This window comes from Triturus cristatus, chromosome 9, assembly GCF_964204655.1.
Source record: "Triturus cristatus chromosome 9, aTriCri1.1, whole genome shotgun sequence".
In the NCBI taxonomy this organism is placed as follows: Eukaryota; Metazoa; Chordata; class Amphibia; order Caudata; family Salamandridae; genus Triturus; species Triturus cristatus.
Window position 1 is genome coordinate 1,292,994,814 of NC_140592.1, and position 19,269 is coordinate 1,293,014,082.

The 19,269-nt window shown below is 43.5% G+C and overlaps 1 protein-coding gene across 1 annotated transcript in view; it reads right to left on the reverse strand.

The window, feature by feature from the left end:
* Positions 1–19,269, reverse strand: part of LOC146799803 (proteasome activator complex subunit 1-like) — a 170,950-nt gene that overhangs the window by 42,569 nt on the left and 109,112 nt on the right. Inside the window, exon 7 of the mRNA XM_085627485.1 lies at positions 14,682–14,750. Coding sequence (XP_085483611.1) covers positions 14,682–14,750 — 69 coding nt within the window. The remainder of the gene's footprint in view (positions 1–14,681; positions 14,751–19,269) is intronic.

A 19,269-nucleotide genomic window follows, 5' to 3' on the forward strand; every position in this document is an offset into this window, starting at 1 on the left:
GATGTTGAGATCGATACTGTGAGAGTGGGTGCCAGTGGAGTCATACAGATGTTGAATAGTGTGGGGCTGAGTGAGAAGCCTTGGGGTACGCCGCGGATGATGTGGTTGGAGCTGTACTGTACTGTTTGGATGAGGATCAGAGCTGCAGCCTTGCCACAATCAAGTATGGCTCTGATGTCGTCCATGGCAGCTATAAGGGTGGTTTCTGTGCTGTAGTTCGAGCAGAAACTGAATTAGGAGGGGATTCCACTTAGTCAGTGAGTTGGTGGTTGACGGCTTCCTCCAGTACCTTGGCCGGGAAGGGGAGGAGTGAGATGGGGCGTATTTCTTGAGGTCGGTTGGGTCTGCTGTGGGTTTCCTCAAAAGTGGTTTGACTTCGGCATGCTTCCAGGTTTCTGGGAATGAGGCAGATCTGAATAGAGTTGATGATGCTGGTGAGCGGGGGTCCGATTTCTTTATTTCTGAGATTGAAGGCGTGGTGGAGGCAGGGGCCGCTCGGGGCTCCGGAATGTATGGAGGACACAATGGAAGTTGTGGTTTTGGTGCAGAGGTATCCAGTCGGTTAGGAAGTAGGGCAGGAGGATGGTGGGAGGAGCGGGGAGGTCCGACTATGGCAGTTGGTGTTCAAAGTTTTGTAGATGTTGGGAATCTTGGTGTGGAAGAAGTTGGCGAGTGAGTTGCAGAGGGACTGGGAGGGGTGGATGGGTTTTTTCGACAATGCCTCCATCCAGATCAGATGGTTTCCTAAGCCACTGATGGATTGGGCACTGAGGATGTATTCGGATGATTCAACGGTGCTTTCGACGCCAATGAAATATTCAAAGCCGACTTCAAAGCGGAGGCAAACATTGAGAGCCGGCATAGAGAGGATCTCCGGCTGTGTGGGCTTGACAGGGTAGTGCTGTGGATATATGCATCGTCAGATCCAAGGATGTCAGTTGATGCCAACCAGTGCCAGTGTCGTACAGTTTCCACTTTTCAGTAGGAACTGTCCATTTTTTGGACAACATAAACGTTGGGATGGCAGCAGACTGATTCTAAGCACCGCCTCAGGATATGTTGGCAAAAATATCACCTAGCTCACACTGCAACCATAAGTACCCCTAAACCTAGAGAAGGTGACAAATGGTTTTGGGAATCTCAGAACGTGACAACCCTGATGCCCCCAAGAAACGTGGTAACGGATCTAGAACCTTTTCGCTCTGTCATTCGTGCTCACTCAGAGAGACACAAGAAATGCACAAAGGGGCATTTTCAATATGTGATTCTTGTATAAAATATGTGCACTGCAATGATTAATATAAGCAGAAAAAACTGTGAAAAGAATGGATAATTCCACCATGATGCTAAAACAGTGTATATATGCTGGCATAAAAGTACTGGGTATAACAAACTCCTACTGTGTGCTCCCTAACCTGGTTCCCTAGGGCGTGTGTTCTGCCAAGAATCCCCTATTGAATGATCCAACACCCCATTCTTCGTCACAGGTTGGACATCCTTCCTCACAGAGGGTTAACAGGAATTAGCTGAGCCGCTGACTCCGCAATGACCTCGCGTTGACAGCAAAGTGCTCCTCTAATTTGAGCACGGAAGTATGTATGTATTTATAACAATAGCATCTATGCTTCCGAGTCGATGCTCAAGCTGAGCTGACATTGTTTATTGTCTCATTGATAGCAATGTCGCCTTATGGACCAAATGACAAAACATTTGCACAATGTGTGTTTAGGTCTTGTACAAAATGTTCAAGGTTTCGTGATAGTGTACTTACGAAAGTGGTTTTGTAAGCAGTGTGGTTTCAGAGAAAGTAATTCTGCGCGGTCACGTAAGCAAATGTGTGTCAAAAGTCATTGTGTCAAAGAGAAGGCAACTTAAGAAACATGTACAAGTAGAAAATGGCAGTGTTTCTTCTCGGGCCTAACCTAGCCATGTGACACCCACTTTTCAGACGCAAGTCGACTAAAGCTATCTGATAATAGCAAAGCTATGCAAAGGAATGCTACAGCATGTATTCATAAAAAGATACTCAAATCCATTCAAATCATTTATTTAAAAAGGCAATCCTACAGTTTGAAAATAAAAAGCATACAGAAAGCCATTATTGAAAAGTAAAGCAGGCTAAATCAGAAAAGTTTCCACCAAACGTAATAGCCAATTGTTTGTATGTTCGGAGAGGTAGACGAAACATTTTTGTTCTCAGCCAGTGCAGACGATGATCCCCAAGGCACACCTCGGAGAAGGTTTATGGAGCAAATGGGTTCCCATCCAATCCCATGGAGCCCTAGAGGGATAGTCTCTGTCTAAGGGCTATATGGCCACTTCCTCGAGACCAGTGCTCTGCCTTCACTCAAGGCCTTCTGGTGTGAGAATCAACTTCAGTCATACTCACGATCAGCAATGAGGTCTTCATTTAGGGTACCGAAGGTGTGGAGTTGCTGGAGACCTGGAGGTATTCTGGCTCAGGTAGGAGCTGGAGGAAAAGATGGACTCTGGGGTGGTAATGGTGGAGCATACGTCCTGAGGCCTAGCCTCTTTGTCTTCTTTGTCAGGGTAGGCTGTTCCAACGTCAGGGGTGTCGTCAGAAGCATCGTGTGACGTGCCGATTGATATTGAAGCGTCTTCTTCTAATACAATGTTAGGGAGGCCTGACATATCCTGTCATTGTGGTGGACAGACAGACAAACGTTACAGACCTGGTGATAGTCAGTCCAGGAGAACTTTGCATGACACTGAGGACAGTTCTGAAAAGGAATCTGTTCCATCACCCTGTGTACATTCTCTGCCGAAAAAGACGCTAAATGTCATCAAGGACAAGGGCTCATAAGGGTAGAGGCTCTAGGTGCAAGGAGTTGATGCGGATCAGTCTCTGGAAAATAACGGATAGAAAATAAGGCAACAATGGTTTTTCAGATATCGGAGTTGAGGAATATTCTGGTTGGGTGTTACCATTACCTATTATTTACATTCAGTGTGTTATTCAGTTCCATGTTCTGGAACATGGGTTGAGGTTCTGGCAGCAAGAGTCAGTTGTTGCTGGACTTTGAGCTTTGTATCTGTTCCTGGTCATTGGCTACTCTTTAGAATAAAAGATATTTTTACTTACCTTATTGCCTCTTGAGGACTTATCCAACACTGGGCTCGAACGGGAGCAAGGAAATGCATGGCACTCCGAGCCCCAGCCAGAGACGTCCAAACCTGAGGGCAGGAAAAAACAATCTGGCATGGTTTCAGTGCCCATGCACATTGCCAGCTAAGGAAGGAGCCACTATATACCTTGTGACTCAATAGACTTCTTCGAAGAAAAACAACTTCTAAGTGTTCGAGCCAAACACTAGAGGGCATGAGTAGCTACAGATTCTATGAACACTAAAGTTATCTCTCAGGTCACACGTCTTACAGGCTTAGGCCTTGGATCGCAGGGCTTTCCCCAGCAGACATGGAAGTCAGAACCTAAAACATTGGACCGCTAGGCCAGTCCTTAAGCTGCTCAATACTCAAAGGCTAAAGTGACATAATTATCCATCAAGATGAACAAAATGTACAGCCTTTGGTCTTTAACAGCATGGCAATCCCTCAAGATATAAACATTGCAGTTTCAGACCTCATGTGGCACAGCTACTCTCTGATGATGCAGATCTCTGTATCAGACTGTAGAACTGTCCCCTCAGGAACATGCTGATCTCAGAGTATGATATTATAAACCAAAACTGGGCTTTGGCTCAAATAACCAGCAGGACTGAGCCGAATAAACTAGGAAACAAAACACCTTGTCCTAACTGAAATCAGTTAAACAGCAAGTTATTTACAAACACTCTCGTGAGGTGAAACGCGAAAGGATGGCTTTACAAATTGCCTGTTTTTCAAAATACTTTTGGTTTATTTCACAATCTTATTTTTTGTGTGATTTAGCAAAGTTATTTAACAAAAAAACAGAACAACTGTACATAATTGAAACATATATATACAACAAAAGTGACAATATACTAAACAGCACCCTAACAGATTTAAACATTCAATCATCACACATTCTTGGCCAATACATTCATACCAGAAACTGACACATACTAAACTAAACGGTCCTTTGACCACTACTCCCTTTTGGGCACAATTTGTTGTCCGTATTTCATGAGTATTAAGACATTTACTTCCTTAATAGACACTTCAAAACCCACATGGACATTGAGGGCAAAGCTTTTATATGGAGTGTGTGGAGGACCGACTGGTCGACGCGTTTCGAACCTCTATCTTTGTGAGGTTCTCTTCAGGACCAATACATTCTGTAATACAAATAAAATCAATATAAAGATAAATCCAAAGCCCAATGGACAGTTTAAGAACTTAAGCCGACCACCACTTCCGGCCTGGCACACCCACCTTGAAAATAAGCGTCAGCATGTAACCTTGGCCAGCTTTTCGTCTGAGAACGATTCAATCAGCTAGAGCCGGAGCTGTAAACAACCAAATATAACAATGTACCCACTCTTCAAATCATTCTCGCTGAAACAAGACAAACGGACATGGACAAAGCAACCGGTGCTCAAGTTCTCGCTCACCCTACGATTTGTAGTGTGCTTCGTACCAGGGAGTTGGTGTAACACACGTACGAGCGTTCTGTTGGCTTGTAGTTAGTCGTACCTTTAGTCATTTGCTTTCGACAGGGACTGAAAGTAAAATGAAGGACGGTGTCATTACCAGTGCTAGTTAGCTGCTGCCAAAGTCTATGCTTAAAAAGTTTTAACCGCCTCGTTAGGGGGAATTGTTGCATCGTCGCTTACCTGGTTGCTTATCTATTCCCAGCGTTCCGCGAGCCCGTGCAACCGCATCAGGGACTGCTTGTGTAACCCGAAGTGATTGCGATGAATAAAGACGAATCGAAGTGATGCATTGGACTCATGGGAGCTGTAGTTCTTTTTCCTGAGGAGTGGGAAATGTAGTTTTCTGTCGGAATGGTGCCGACGTGAACTTTATTGAAAGATATTTTGATTGAAAAAACGGTGAACTTAATGGAGCAAATACTACGAAGTCGCGCAATTAGTACATGCGCTATTATGTCCATTGCAATTGGGGCGATCATCAGATCATATTTAAGTCGTGATTGGTCTATATATCTCAGCTATTTCGTTGAGACCGTTATTCGTTGTATTGAATTTCATGATGAGGAATGCCTCTCGTTGGCTCAAGAGTCCCTCCAGGTCACCACCACGTGGATCTTTCTCAATTTTGGACAATACTGTCCACTTGAAGTCTTCTTCACGATGTTTCAGCAAGCTCCAATGGCTTACTAGCGGAGCGTTTTCTATCTTACGTCGAATCCTCGACTTGTGTTGGGTAATGCGCTGTCGTACTTCCTGAGTGGTCTTACCTATATACAGTTTGGGGCATGGGCATGTGACTGCGTACACGACATTCTTAGTCCTACAATTAGTAAAACTATCATGTTTCCAAAAAATGCTGTCGAAGGTGAATGTATCGCCTTCAAGGGTTTGTTCACAGCAAACGCAAGACCCGCATCTGTGGTGCCCTACAATTGGGGGTAGGGCTAGTAAACCTCTCAGGGTAGGAGGTTGCTGTTTAGGCAAAGCTGCTCTTACGATGAAATTCGCTATGCTTTTTTCTTTTTTGTACGCGAAGAGGGGTGGTGTAGAGAAATCGTTATGCAGATCTTTGATCAGATGCCAATTAGAAAGGACTAGTTTGCGGAGTTGGTGTGAATTAGGGCAAAAAGTTGTCACGCAAACTGGCCTGTTAGCCGTCTTCTTCTCTTTGCTCACCAGCAAGGTTTCCCTTGGGGTCCACCAAGCTCTTTTAAGGGAGTGTTTAAGTAGTTTTTTGGGTATCCCCTCTCCAGTAGCCGGTCTTTAAGTTTATTGGCATGGAAAAAGTATTCATCTTTTTGTGAACAATTCCTACGGATCCGTAGGAACTGCCCGTAGGGTAAATTCTGTTTCAAGCTTCGAGGATGGTTGCTGCTGTAATGTAGTGCCTTATTTCGGTCAGTTGACTTCCTAAAAAGTGTGGTTTCTAGTTGACCCGAAAGATTTTCAACTTTGACGTCCAAGAATGTTATTGACTGGTTGGATGCCGAACAGCTGAATTTAATGTCTCTTGATCGTTCGTTGAGCCATCCTACGAACTCATCTAGTTGTTGTTGAGACCCAGTCCAAATTAAAAAGATATCATCTATGTATCTCATGTAGTTGGAAATATTTGCCGAGTACGGGTTGTTCTCATAGATGAAATTTCTTTCGTAGAGTCCCATAAATAGCACCGCTAGCTCTGGGGCGAAAGGACACCCCATCGCCACGCCTCTTATTTGAAAGAAGAACTGTGATTCAAAAGAAAAATAGTTTTTTGATAGTGCAAATTTGGCGAGTTCCAAAATGAAATCCGATGGAACCTGGACTGGTCGTTCTCTTTTCTCAAGGAACCACATTAATGTCACCAACGCTTGGTCTTGGGGTATCTGGGTGTAAAGCGACACCACGTCTAGTGTCACCATCAGTTGATTTTTATTATCAAACTTGACCGACGTTATTCTATTCAAGAAAGCTGTGGTGTCTTTCAGGTGGGCTGGGATGTCGCTAATGAAAGGTTTTAAAAAGAAGTCTATATATTGAGCGACTGGTTCACTAAGCGACTCGCACCCTGAAACGATTGGTCTGCCAGGGGGGTCAATCTCACTCTTATGAAGTTTAGGTAGGACATAAAAGACCGGTGTCCTAGGGTTCTTGTTTTGTAGAAAAATCCGTTCCTTTGGGCCGACGAAACCTTGTGTGAACCCTTCCTCAATAATTTGAAAGAGTTGATTTTGAAGTTCCTTAGTTGGGTCCTTCGAAATTTTTCGATAGCAGCCGGCATCTTCTAGCTGCCGCAACGCCTCTTTTTTGTATTTATTTAGGTCCCAAATCACCACTGCACCACCTTTGTCCGCTTGTTTTACTACCACTGATCTGTCATTTTTGAGAGCAAACAATGCATCTTTCTCTTGCTTAGCCAGATTGTATCTAATATAGCTTTTTTTCTTTTCCATTGTTTGTATCCCAGAGAGGATAGTCTTTTCGAAAGTGTTGATCTCCTTGGGGATTTTTGGGCCCGATGGACAAAACAAGGATTTTCTCCTTAATCCTGTTATCTCTGTTGTGGAGGTTTCGGGGCTGTCCTGGAAAAATATTTTGAGCCGGACTTTCCGACAAAATTCAATTATTTCCAGCTTGAGTTTGACAAAGTCCGTTGGTCTAGATGGTACGAATCCTAGTCCTTTAGATAAAACAGACAATTCTGCTTCTGTCAGGATTTTTTCGGACAAATTGAACACCGGTGAGGGAGCTAGCTCCTGTAATATTGACGTCGAGTTCTCATTTCCCATGGTTGGGAATAGCGTAGACGGCCTCTGCCCTGCCGTTGGCCCCGGGCTAAAAAATGCGGCCCTTGGTTTAATTGTTGATCCTGATTTTGATGTTTTAGTCTTGGGTTTGTGTTTGTCCCTATATTGTCATCCGACTCACCACCTGAAGATGAGGATGTTGTTTCGGAAAAGGTGATAAATTTCTTTCTTGAACGTCCTCTGTAATTTTGTAAATAATTTCTCGACTCGTTGTTAATGTAGAAATCTTTATTTAAGTACGGGTATGTAGATTCCAGAGAGAAATTCTTTTTATCCGCCTCAAATTTGTTACTTTTTTGAATGACTGTGTAGTCTTTAAACTCCGATATCTCCTTCTCAACTTTTTCAAGTAAAGTTTTGGCGTCAGTGAGACTTTGGTTATTTTTGATTTCTGCTTCCAGGTCCGCTATCTCTTGCAGTTGTACCAATGACAGCCTGTGGGCTGTTTCCACAGTCAACACCATTAAATCCCGGCTACATTTAGTCTCGATGCAGCTGTATCCTTTCTTATATATCGGATCATCGATAAAAACTACTGGGATATTTCGTATCTGTAAACCGGATGGAATTGTTCCTTCTTTAAGATGTTGCAATAGGAAATGACCATGTAAGTCCGTCCTAATTTGTTTTTTGTGTAATTGAATGAGTTTGTCAGATTCGTTCTGAGTTTTTGCAGTGACACTTAGGGTAGCTGAAGCAAAGACCGGGGGTTCTCGAATTAAGTTCTGAATATGTTCCTCACTGTAGGCGAAGGCATCTTTTTCTGCCATCGCACCACTGGCTCATAGGGTGAAATCAAAAAACGTATTCAAACATAAAACAGCCAATGAGACACAAATGGACAAACATATAATACACACACCGCACTTGTCTCTTAACACCATAAGTTGTAACAATCTCGTGGTCTCTTATTAACTAATACCACTAGTGCAGCCTCGCGAGCATCCGACCGCACTAAATACTATAAACCAAAACTGGGCTTTGGCTCAAATAACCAGCAGGACTGAGCCGAATAAACTAGGAAACAAAACACCTTGTCCTAACTGAAATCAGTTAAACAGCAAGTTATTTACAAACACTCTCGTGAGGTGAAACGCGAAAGGATGGCTTTACAAATTGCCTGTTTTTCAAAATACTTTTGGTTTATTTCACAATCTTATTTTTTGTGTGATTTAGCAAAGTTATTTAACAAAAAGACAGAACAACTGTACATAATTGAAACATATATATACAACAAAAGTGACAATATACTAAACAGCACCCTAACAGATTTAAACATTCAATCATCACACATTCTTGGCCAATACATTCATACCAGAAACTGACACATACTAAACTAAACGGTCCTTTGACCACTACTCCCTTTTGGGCACAATTTGTTGTCCGTATTTCATGAGTATTAAGACATTTACTTCCTTAATAGACACTTCAAAACCCACATGGACATTGAGGGCAAAGCTTTTATATGGAGTGTGTGGAGGACCGACTGGTCGACGCGTTTCGAACCTCTATCTTTGTGAGGTTCTCTTCAGGACCAATACATTCTGTAATACAAATAAAATCAATATAAAGATAAATCCAAAGCCCAATGGACAGTTTAAGAACTTAAGCCGACCACCACTTCCGGCCTGGCACACCCACCTTGAAAATAAGCGTCAGCATGTAACCTTGGCCAGCTTTTCGTCTGAGAACGATTCAATCAGCTAGAGCCGGAGCTGTAAACAACCAAATATAACAATGTACCCACTCTTCAAATCATTCTCGCTGAAACAAGACAAACGGACATGGACAAAGCAACCGGTGCTCAAGTTCTCGCTCACCCTACGATTTGTAGTCTGCTTCGTACCAGGGAGTTGGTGTAACACACGTACGAGCGTTCTGTTGGCTTGTAGTTAGTCGTACCTTTAGTCATTTGCTTTCGACAGGGACTGAAAGTAAAATGAAGGACGGTGTCATTACCAGTGCTAGTTAGCTGCTGCCAAAGTCTATGCTTAAAAAGTTTTAACCGCCTCGTTAGGGGGAATTGTTGCATCGTCGCTTACCTGGTTGCTTATCTATTCCCAGCGTTCCACGAGCCCGTGCAACCGCATCAGGGACTGCTTGTGTAACCAGGAAGTGATTGCGATGAATAAAGACGAATCGAAGTCATGCATTGGACTCATGGGAGCTGTAGTTCTTTTTCCTGAGGAGTGGGAAATGTAGTTTTCTGTCGGAATGGTGCCGACGTGAACTTTATTGAAAGATATTTTGATTGAAAAAACGGTGAACTTAATGGAGCAAATACTACGAAGTCGCGCAATTAGTACATGCGCTATTATGTCCATTGCAATTGGGGCGATCATCAGATCATATTTAAGTCGTGATTGGTCTATATATCTCAGCTATTTCGTTGAGACCGTTATTCGTTGTATTGAATTTCATGATGAGGAATGCCTCTCGTTGGCTCAAGAGTCCCTCCAGGTCACCACCACGTGGATCTTTCTCAATTTTGGACAATACTGTCCACTTGAAGTCTTCTTCACGATGTTTCAGCAAGCTCCAATGGCTTACTAGCGGAGCGTTTTCTATCTTACGTCGAATCCTCGACTTGTGTTGGGTAATGCGCTGTCGTACTTCCTGAGTGGTCTTACCTATATACAGTTTGGGGCATGGGCATGTGACTGCGTACACGACATTCTTAGTCCTACAATTAGTAAAACTATCATGTTTCCAAAAAATGCTGTCGAAGGTGAATGTATCGCCTTCAAGGGTTTGTTCACAGCAAACGCAAGACCCGCATCTGTGGTGCCCTACAATTGGGGGTAGGGCTAGTAAACCTCTCAGGGTAGGAGGTTGCTGTTTAGGCAAAGCTGCTCTTACGATGAAATTCGCTATGCTTTTTTCTTTTTTGTACGCGAAGAGGGGTGGTGTAGAGAAATCGTTATGCAGATCTTTGATCAGATGCCAATTAGAAAGGACTAGTTTGCGGAGTTGGTGTGAATTAGGGCAAAAAGTTGTCACGCAAACTGGCCTGTTAGCCGTCTTCTTCTCTTTGCTCACCAGCAAGGTTTCCCTTGGGGTCCACCAAGCTCTTTTAAGGGAGTGTTTAAGTAGTTTTTTTGGGTATCCCCTCTCCAGTAGCCGGTCTTTAAGTTTATTGGCATGGAAAAAGTATTCATCTTTTTGTGAACAATTCCTACGGATCCGTAGGAACTGCCCGTAGGGTAAATTCTGTTTCAAGCTTCGAGGATGGTTGCTGCTGTAATGTAGTGCCTTATTTCGGTCAGTTGACTTCCTAAAAAGTGTGGTTTCTAGTTGACCCGAAAGATTTTCAACTTTGACGTCCAAGAATGTTATTGACTGGTTGGATGCCGAACAGCTGAATTTAATGTCTCTTGATCGTTCGTTGAGCCATCCTTCGAACTCATCTAGTTGTTGTTGAGACCCAGTCCAAATTAAAAAGATATCATCTATGTATCTCATGTAGTTGGAAATATTTGCCGAGTACGGGTTGTTCTCATAGATGAAATTTCTTTCGTAGAGTCCCATAAATAGCACCGCTAGCTCTGGGGCGAAAGGACACCCCATCGCCACGCCTCTTATTTGAAAGAAGAACTGTGATTCAAAAGAAAAATAGTTTTTTGATAGTGCAAATTTGGCGAGTTCCAAAATGAAATCCGATGGAACCTGGACTGGTCGTTCTCTTTTCTCAAGGAACCACATTAATGTCTCCAACGCTTGGTCTTGGGGTATCTGGGTGTAAAGCGACACCACGTCTAGTGTCACCATCAGTTGATTTTTATTATCAAACTTGACCGACGTTATTCTATTCAAGAAAGCTGTGGTGTCTTTCAGGTGGGCCGGGATGTCGATAATGAAAGGTTTTAAAAAGAAGTCTATATATTGAGCGACTGGTTCAATAAGCGACTCGCACCCTGAAACGATTGGTCTGCCAGGGGGGTCAATCTCACTCTTATGAAGTTTAGGTAGGACATAAAAGACCGGTGTCCTAGGGTTCTTGTTTTGTAGAAAAATCCGTTCCTTTGGGCCGACGAAACCTTGTGTGAACCCTTCCTCAATAATTTGAAAGAGTTGATTTTGAAGTTCCTTAGTTGGGTCCTTGGAAATTTTTCGATAGCAGCCGGCATCTTCTAGCTGGCGCAACGCCTCTTTTTTGTATTTATTTAGGTCCCAAATCACCACTGCACCACCTTTGTCCGCTTGTTTTACTACCACTGATCTGTCATTTTTGAGAGCAAACAATGCATCTTTCTCTTGCTTAGCCAGATTGTATCTAATATAGCTTTTTTTCTTTTCCATTGTTTGTATCCCAGAGAGGATAGTCTTTTCGAAAGTGTTGATCTCCTTGGGGATTTTTGGGCCCGATGGACAAAACAAGGATTTTCTCCTTAATCCTGTTATCTCTGTTGTGGAGGTTTCGGGGCTGTCCAGGAAAAATATTTTGAGCCGGACTTTCCGACAAAATTCAATTATTTCCAGCTTGAGTTTGACAAAGTCCGTTGGTCTAGATGGTACGAATCCTAGTCCTTTAGATAAAACAGACAATTCTGCTTCTGTCAGGATTTTTTCGGACAAATTGAGCACCGGTGAGGGAGCTAGCTCCTGTAATATTGACGTCGAGTTCTCATTTCCCATGGTTGGGAATAGCGTAGACGGCCTCTGCCCTGCCGTTGGCCCCGGGCTAAAAAATGCGGCCCTTGGTTTAATTGTTGATCCTGATTTTGATGTTTTAGTCTTGGGTTTGTGTTTGTCCCTATATTGTCATCCGACTCACCACCTGAAGATGAGGATGTTGTTTCGGAAAAGGTGATAAATTTCTTTCTTGAACGTCCTCTGTAATTTTGTAAATAATTTCTCGACTCGTTGTTAATGTAGAAATCTTTATTTAAGTACGGGTATGTAGATTCCAGAGAGAAATTCTTTTTATCCGCCTCAAATTTGTTACTTTTTTGAATGACTGTGTAGTCTTTAAACTCCGATATCTCCTTCTCAACTTTTTCAAGTAAAGTTTTGGCGTCAGTGAGACTTTGGTTATTTTTGATTTCTGCTTCCAGGTCCGCTATCTCTTGCAGTTGTACCAATGACAGCCTGTGGGCTGTTTCCACAGTCAACACCATTAAATCCCGGCTACATTTAGTCTCGATGCAGCTGTATCCTTTCTTATATATCGGATCATCGATAAAAACTACTGGGATATTTCGTATCTGTAAACCGGATGGAATTGTTCCTTCTTTAAGATGTTGCAATAGGAAATGACCATGTAAGTCCGTCCTAATTTGTTTTTTGCGTAATCGAATGAGTTTGTCAGATTCGTTCTGAGTTTTTGCAGTGACACTTAGGGTAGCTGAAGCAAAGACCGGGGGTTCTCGAATTAAGTTCTGAATATGTTCCTCACTGTAGGCGAAGGCATCTTTTTCTGCCATCGCACCACTGGCTCATAGGGTGAAATCAAAAAACGTATTTAAACATAAAACAGCCAATGAGACACAAATGGACAAACATATAATACACACACCGCACTTGTCTCTTAACACCATAAGTTGTAACAATCTCGTGGTCTCTTATTAACTAATACCACTAGTGCAGCCTCGCGAGCATCCGCCCGCACTAAATACTATAAACCAAAACTGGGCTTTGGCTCAAATAACCAGCAGGACTGAGCCGAATAAACTAGGAAACAAAACACCTTGTCCTAACTGAAATCAGTTAAACAGCAAGTTATTTACAAACACTCTCGTGAGGTGAAACGCGAAAGGATGGCTTTACAAATTGCCTGTTTTTCAAAATACTTTTGGTTTATTTCACAATCTTATTTTTTGTGTGATTTAGCAAAGTTATTTAACAAAAAGACAGAACAACTGTACATAATTGAAACATATATATACAACAAAAGTGACAATATACTAAACAGCACACTAACAGATTTAAACATTCAATCATCACACATTCTGTCTTTTTGTTAAATAACTTTGCTAAATCACACAAAAAATAAGATTGTGAAATAAACCAAAAGTATTTTGAAAAACAGGCAATTTGTAAAGCCATCCTTTCGCGTTTCACCTCACGAGAGTGTTTGTAAATAACTTGCTGTTTAACTGATTTCAGTTAGGGCAAGATCTCAGAGTATGAGGCCTTGAGATACAGGGACATCCCTCTGGGCACACAAACCGTAAACACCCAGGATTCAAACAAACAAAAAACATCTTGGAAGCTCTAGCCTAAGACAGCTGAACTATCTCCCAAAGTATACCGATTACAGTGGTACACGCAACCGGCATCAGCCAGCAGAGCAAATCTTGCGTCACACACATCTCAGAGCACAAGATCTCGGACGAGGCGTTTTCACCACTGAAATCTGGATAATTGGAAGCACCTACCACAGTGCTTCCAGGCGACTACTTTTTGCCATGGGATATAGTTAAGAAGAATTAGACAGGAGATCGCCAGCACCCATTTGTTATAGAAGGACATATTCTCTAACAGAAAGGAAAGAACAGCACTACACGGGTGCTGCCTCAACAGCCTAACTTTGACCGTTAACTACCGTGAATACACTTTGTAACAAAGACCTTTGTGAATACTCTACGAAAACAGATCCCACTGGATTAACAGTATGGATATGCAGCGGGACTGACTCTAGCAGCTGAAAGACTTCTGAAGGCTGGGAAATCAGTTCGCATCGACGACTTTCGATTAGACGTTCGCACAGCAGAGGATGGACACTTTTTTGCACTAGTATTAGACTTATATCTCGCCTTCAATTCTTATTATTCTCAAGCCTTGAAAAAGTTACTGCATGTAACGAAACACGTGTCGGCTGTTCCAGTTCACTTGTGAGAATTATTGATATATTTGAAAAAAAAGACTACGTGTGGAAACATACTTCAAGACTACATTTTGTGAACCTGATTTGTGAATTTATGTATATACAGTATTGTGAACACAGTATTCTGCAACTAAGAGTATAGGTCCTTGTGGAATGTGACAAATGAATTAAATCATATAATTTTTGGACAGTTTTGTCTCCTCTGAGTCAGTTTATATAAATAACTTGTCACTTTCTAATGTCTCAGAAGGGGGTTTAGCTAGGACAACTGAGTTCACTATAAGAATACATTTGTATGCAGTAATTGTAACTAAAGAGACTGTGACCTCTCAATACTTGGAGTGCCGGGATAGTACCCAGTAGAAATTAACAAGATCTCGGATAGCAGGCTATCCATCCTTCAAGTGTAAAAATATCCTACCAGGTCAAACATAATTCTCATTTTCCTTTCGGAACATAATGGTTACTCACCTGGACAGCAACACCAAAGTTATCACCATCCTCAATTTTTGGGATCTGTAGCTGCACCCACATACAGACCTGGAGAAAATTGAAAAGATGGAGTGAAAAAGAGGATGCAGCAGGGTGTTGAGATCGCATGGGACTGGAGAATTTACAGTAACAGTGCCCCCGCCACCATTAGACTGCAGTGCCCTCCCTCAATAGAGACCACTTCAATTCCCTGTGGAACCCAATGGGCTCCATCATCACTCTGACTAGAAGTGCTCTCCGCACATGGACTCGGAGGTACTGGATTCGGTTCTGACAACCCTTTGAGTTCAGGGTCGCTCTCCCTCCATTAACCTATGAGAAAATTCTCACAACAGTCAATCCATCAGACCCGGTGAGAAATTGGGTTCGAGACTCTTTGAGGTTTGAAAAACCCCCCACACCTCCATTACACCACAGGACTGTAGTGAGGCCTCAGTGCAGCTACTAGGACACAGGGTGCTTTCAGCACGCCACTGAGACGCAGGCTCCAGTGTCATTCTGAGGTTTTGAGGTTCCTCACCTCCTTTCACGCCCTGAGAATTCCCTTAAGGTTGTGAGGCAATCTCCATCCTTTTGCAACACCAACGAAGCAGCTTCAGACACAGACTTAGTCTGAACGGCTCAGCCCGTCATGGTTACTCTGTCAGCTTCTCTAGCAAGTGGTCACTGCCATGACCAACATATACCTGGTCTCCCTTTGCTCAAAAGATGTGAAAGCAAATACTATGAACAAATGAAAACTTCTGAAAACTTCCAAACAAGTTGGGAAACAAGTAGGTTATAGATGAAATGATCCAAGTTAGTTACGGCTATGTTCAGACAGATAGATTTGGGGTTTAGGCTAGCACTTGGGTTAGAGTGAGGCATGGGTTAGGCATACTGCAAGCATTAGTGTTAGCACCGCTGATGGGGTTAGCATTAGAGCTAGGACGCTTAACATGGGCTAATTGATGAGGTTAGCATAAGACATAGAGGCTACTGGTTAGAAAACGTAACATTTTTATTATTTATTTGTAGAGCACAAGATCATCTTCAGATGTGTGTGCAACAAAATACCCCTGCTAATAATAATAATTATAACAAAGACACAACAACTGAACTGTTACAAATGCATGAGGTAATTGAGCAGGTTAAGGAGGTTTGGTGTAACCCCACGCCCCAAAAATATCCACAACAGGTAAAGTTTGACCTTTATGTTTTCAAGCTTATTGTAAATGACATAGGTCCCAATCACAGGCAGGCCTGTACATTCTGATCATTGTGCAAGCCCTATTTTGGGCAGGGGTAAGATCCAGCAGTATAAACCTGCCCAAATATACCAGGGGAAAAATGCTAACTAATTCCCATATATGCGGCATTTGATACAATAATTTCATTACAAGACCCGATGCTAACATTATGCATAATGTCCTTTATTATGCCACTCCTCAGCAGCCCCTTTAAAGAATACTAACACAACAATCCAGAATTGGAACAATGAAGAAACATCAAAAGAAGAAACATCAAAAGTTTCTAGTATGGAACGTTCTGCCTCTTTTAAATGCTGCTCCTGATGAGATAAGTAACCTTAGGTTCACTTCATTTTGTATGGTCAGTTTAAATTAAGATGTGTGTGAGTTAAATGTAGATTGCTTCTAATTTTCAGAAGCAGAGCGTAATGTATATGAGTGTGTTCTGACTATAAATGGTATTTGTGTTTCATAAAAAATATGATCTATGTTTAGGAAAGTTAATACATTTAAAAATAGCTAATACTTCAGTTTAGAATGATTTTGGATTGTTAATGTTGAAAAAGTATTCAAGAAACATGCAGGGGCAGATCTATATTGGAGATGCGCCACTTTTACGCCACCGTTGCGTCACTTTTGTGACGCAGCGGCGGTGTAAACCCTGCGCCACGTTGCGCCATATTTACATCGTGACGCATCTATGGAGATGCGTCACGATGTAAAGCCCTGCGCCACGTAAAACCTGCGTCAGGTTTCACGTGGGCGTGTCGACATAGGGGGGGGGGCGTTCCGTCGCAGGAACGCCCCTGAAAAGTGACTCAGTCAAATCTATAAGATTTGACTGAGTCACTTTCCCAACGCTGATGCGCCAAAACCCTGCGCCTGCTTGAAGCAGGCGTAAGGCTTGACGCACCATGTTAGGGATAGGGTTGGTTGGAACAGTGCTGGAGTTGCGTCGCGCTTGCGACGCAACTGAAGCACTGCGCCAACCTTACGCCATTGGATGCGTCACGCATCTGTTTATTCCTGCGCCATGATGCGCCGCATTATAAATGCGGCGCATCATGTGTGGCGCAAGGGTAAACTTGCGTGACGCATCATTCCTGGCGCATCCTTGCTGATTTGCAGGGATGCGCCAGGCAACATAAATCTGCCCCGCAGTTTTTAAGGCCTCGTACGAGGTTACAGGGCAGCGGTATCAGAGCGTTGTATGCTCGCGCTGCCCTCCCGTGAGTCTGTGGTTGTGTACACTCGCTTTATCGCGTGCACATTAGGAGGCAGCGTTAACGAAGCAAATTGCTTGTGCTGCCAAATTCTATTGTTTTGTTGGGGTGACGGTACTTTGACGCAAGCATATTGAAAGATTTGTATCGGCTACTCGTGATCTCGCGAGATCACGGTAGCCATTTTGGATTGGGTTGTATTACATTAAGGTGAATGGGCAATAAGTAAAAACAGCGTTGCTAAACAACAAAGCAATGCGAAGACCAGTAGACATTTTGTTTTACCGATCGCTTTTGTTTATCATGTGGAGAGTTGGTTGTGGAGAGTCTTCAGGTGAGTTTTAGGTAAAAGCAATTTTAAGAGATAAAATTAATTCAGAGGAGAGTGTTGTTCAGACACAGGTTGTGGAAGGTAGAGTTAGTGAGGATTGCCTTAGGAGTATGATTCAGAATGAGGTAAAGTCTTCCATGAGGGAAGTGGTGGAGATTGCTCCTCAGGCGTGAGCCGGGAGCCAGAAGTAGTGTGTAGCGCTCTGTTATTGTGCTCATTATTTTAACCTGGCAAGATTAATCGCCGCAGCGATCTTACATCGTTTGTTTTTTAAATTCTAACTTACCGGCTGTTGTATCAGGGCATATTGCGGGGAGGGTACCGGGCTGCTGTCAGGCGGTGTTGAGGAGAAAGGCTGCAGGGAAAATGTGGCCGCCATCTTGGGAGGAGTGCGGGATAGTTGTTGGCACCGGAGCAGTTAAATGAAGGCACTGCTGCGACCGCGCAGCGGACGCGCGTAGCGGGCATGCCGCTGGCGCGACTAAGGCAAGCCAGTCTGCGCCCGATGCCAGAACCCCTGCCCGTCTTCCCGCTGATATTACCAGTTATTCGCGTGAGGAGCTCCTGCCTTTGGAAACTAAATGCCCTTCGGCCCGCTGGGTGCCCCAGGATAGCTCCTTCAATTGTAAGCTCTGCTTATTTCAGCTGCCATGGGTGGACTGGGCTCCCGGTCCTTCATATTTTGTTGAGTTTAAGTTCCTTAGCCTGAATTGTCGGTCGCTTGTGAAACACCATGCTGAGGTGTTTGATCTTTTAGTGGATGAGGCTCCGGATGCTTTATTTTTAACGGAGACATGGCTCACGCAGGATTCGGTGGCTGAGTCCTGGCTGGCCCTCCCTCAGGGCTTTGTGTTGAAGACAGTTAATCGAGGTGGGGGGCGAGGGGGCGGTATCGCAGTGATTGTGAAGGATGTCTATACCTGCAGCCTTAGCAAGGAGAATATTGCGGACTGTGAAAGCGCATTGTTCAAAATTATGCTGAACCACAACTTCACTATGTCCGGTCTTCTAATCTACCGGCCACCTGACCCAGCTAATAGCTTCAGGGAAGACTTCCTGAGCAAAGTTGCGTTATACGCAAGTAGGGCCGCGAATTTTACCATCTTAGTGGATCTCAATTTCCATCTTGAGAATTATGAGAAAGCCGAGATTTCTAGTTTTTTGGCTGACCTGGAGGCCTTCCAGTTGGTGCAACGTATCCTTGAGGGTACGCATGTCGCAGGCCATCTATTGGACCCTATATTCTCTAATCTAAGTCCTCTAAAAGTTCTCCCGCCGGCCCCGCAGGCGTGGACTGACCATTTTTTGGTCTCATTCTCGCTGCAACTGCAGGGAAAAGCCGCTCTCCTCCGCCCGCCTCAGTACTGAAACGTCCCTGGCATAAACTGGATTTGGGCCTGCTCTCTGTTTGCCTGTCTAGTCATAGGCCCCAGCTACCTTTAGACATGGAACTAGCGAATGCACGATTCCATGAATGGGTGTCACTAGGTTTGGATACCTGTATTCCAGCTAGATTGGGAGGGAAGAGGCGAGGGCCATCCAATCCCTGGTTTAATAATTCATTAGTCACAGCTAAAAAGGGTTACAAGCAGCTTGAACGTGTTTGGAGACGCTCATATGATGCCACAGCAAAAATGGAATATCGGGCAGCCATTAAGCAGTATCACAGGCTTATTCGGAGATCACGAGCAGAGTATGTGGCCAACAAAATCTTGGCTAGCACTAATCCTGCCAAGACAATCTTCTCCCTGCTCAAGGGCATGAAAAGTGCGGGCATATCTGCG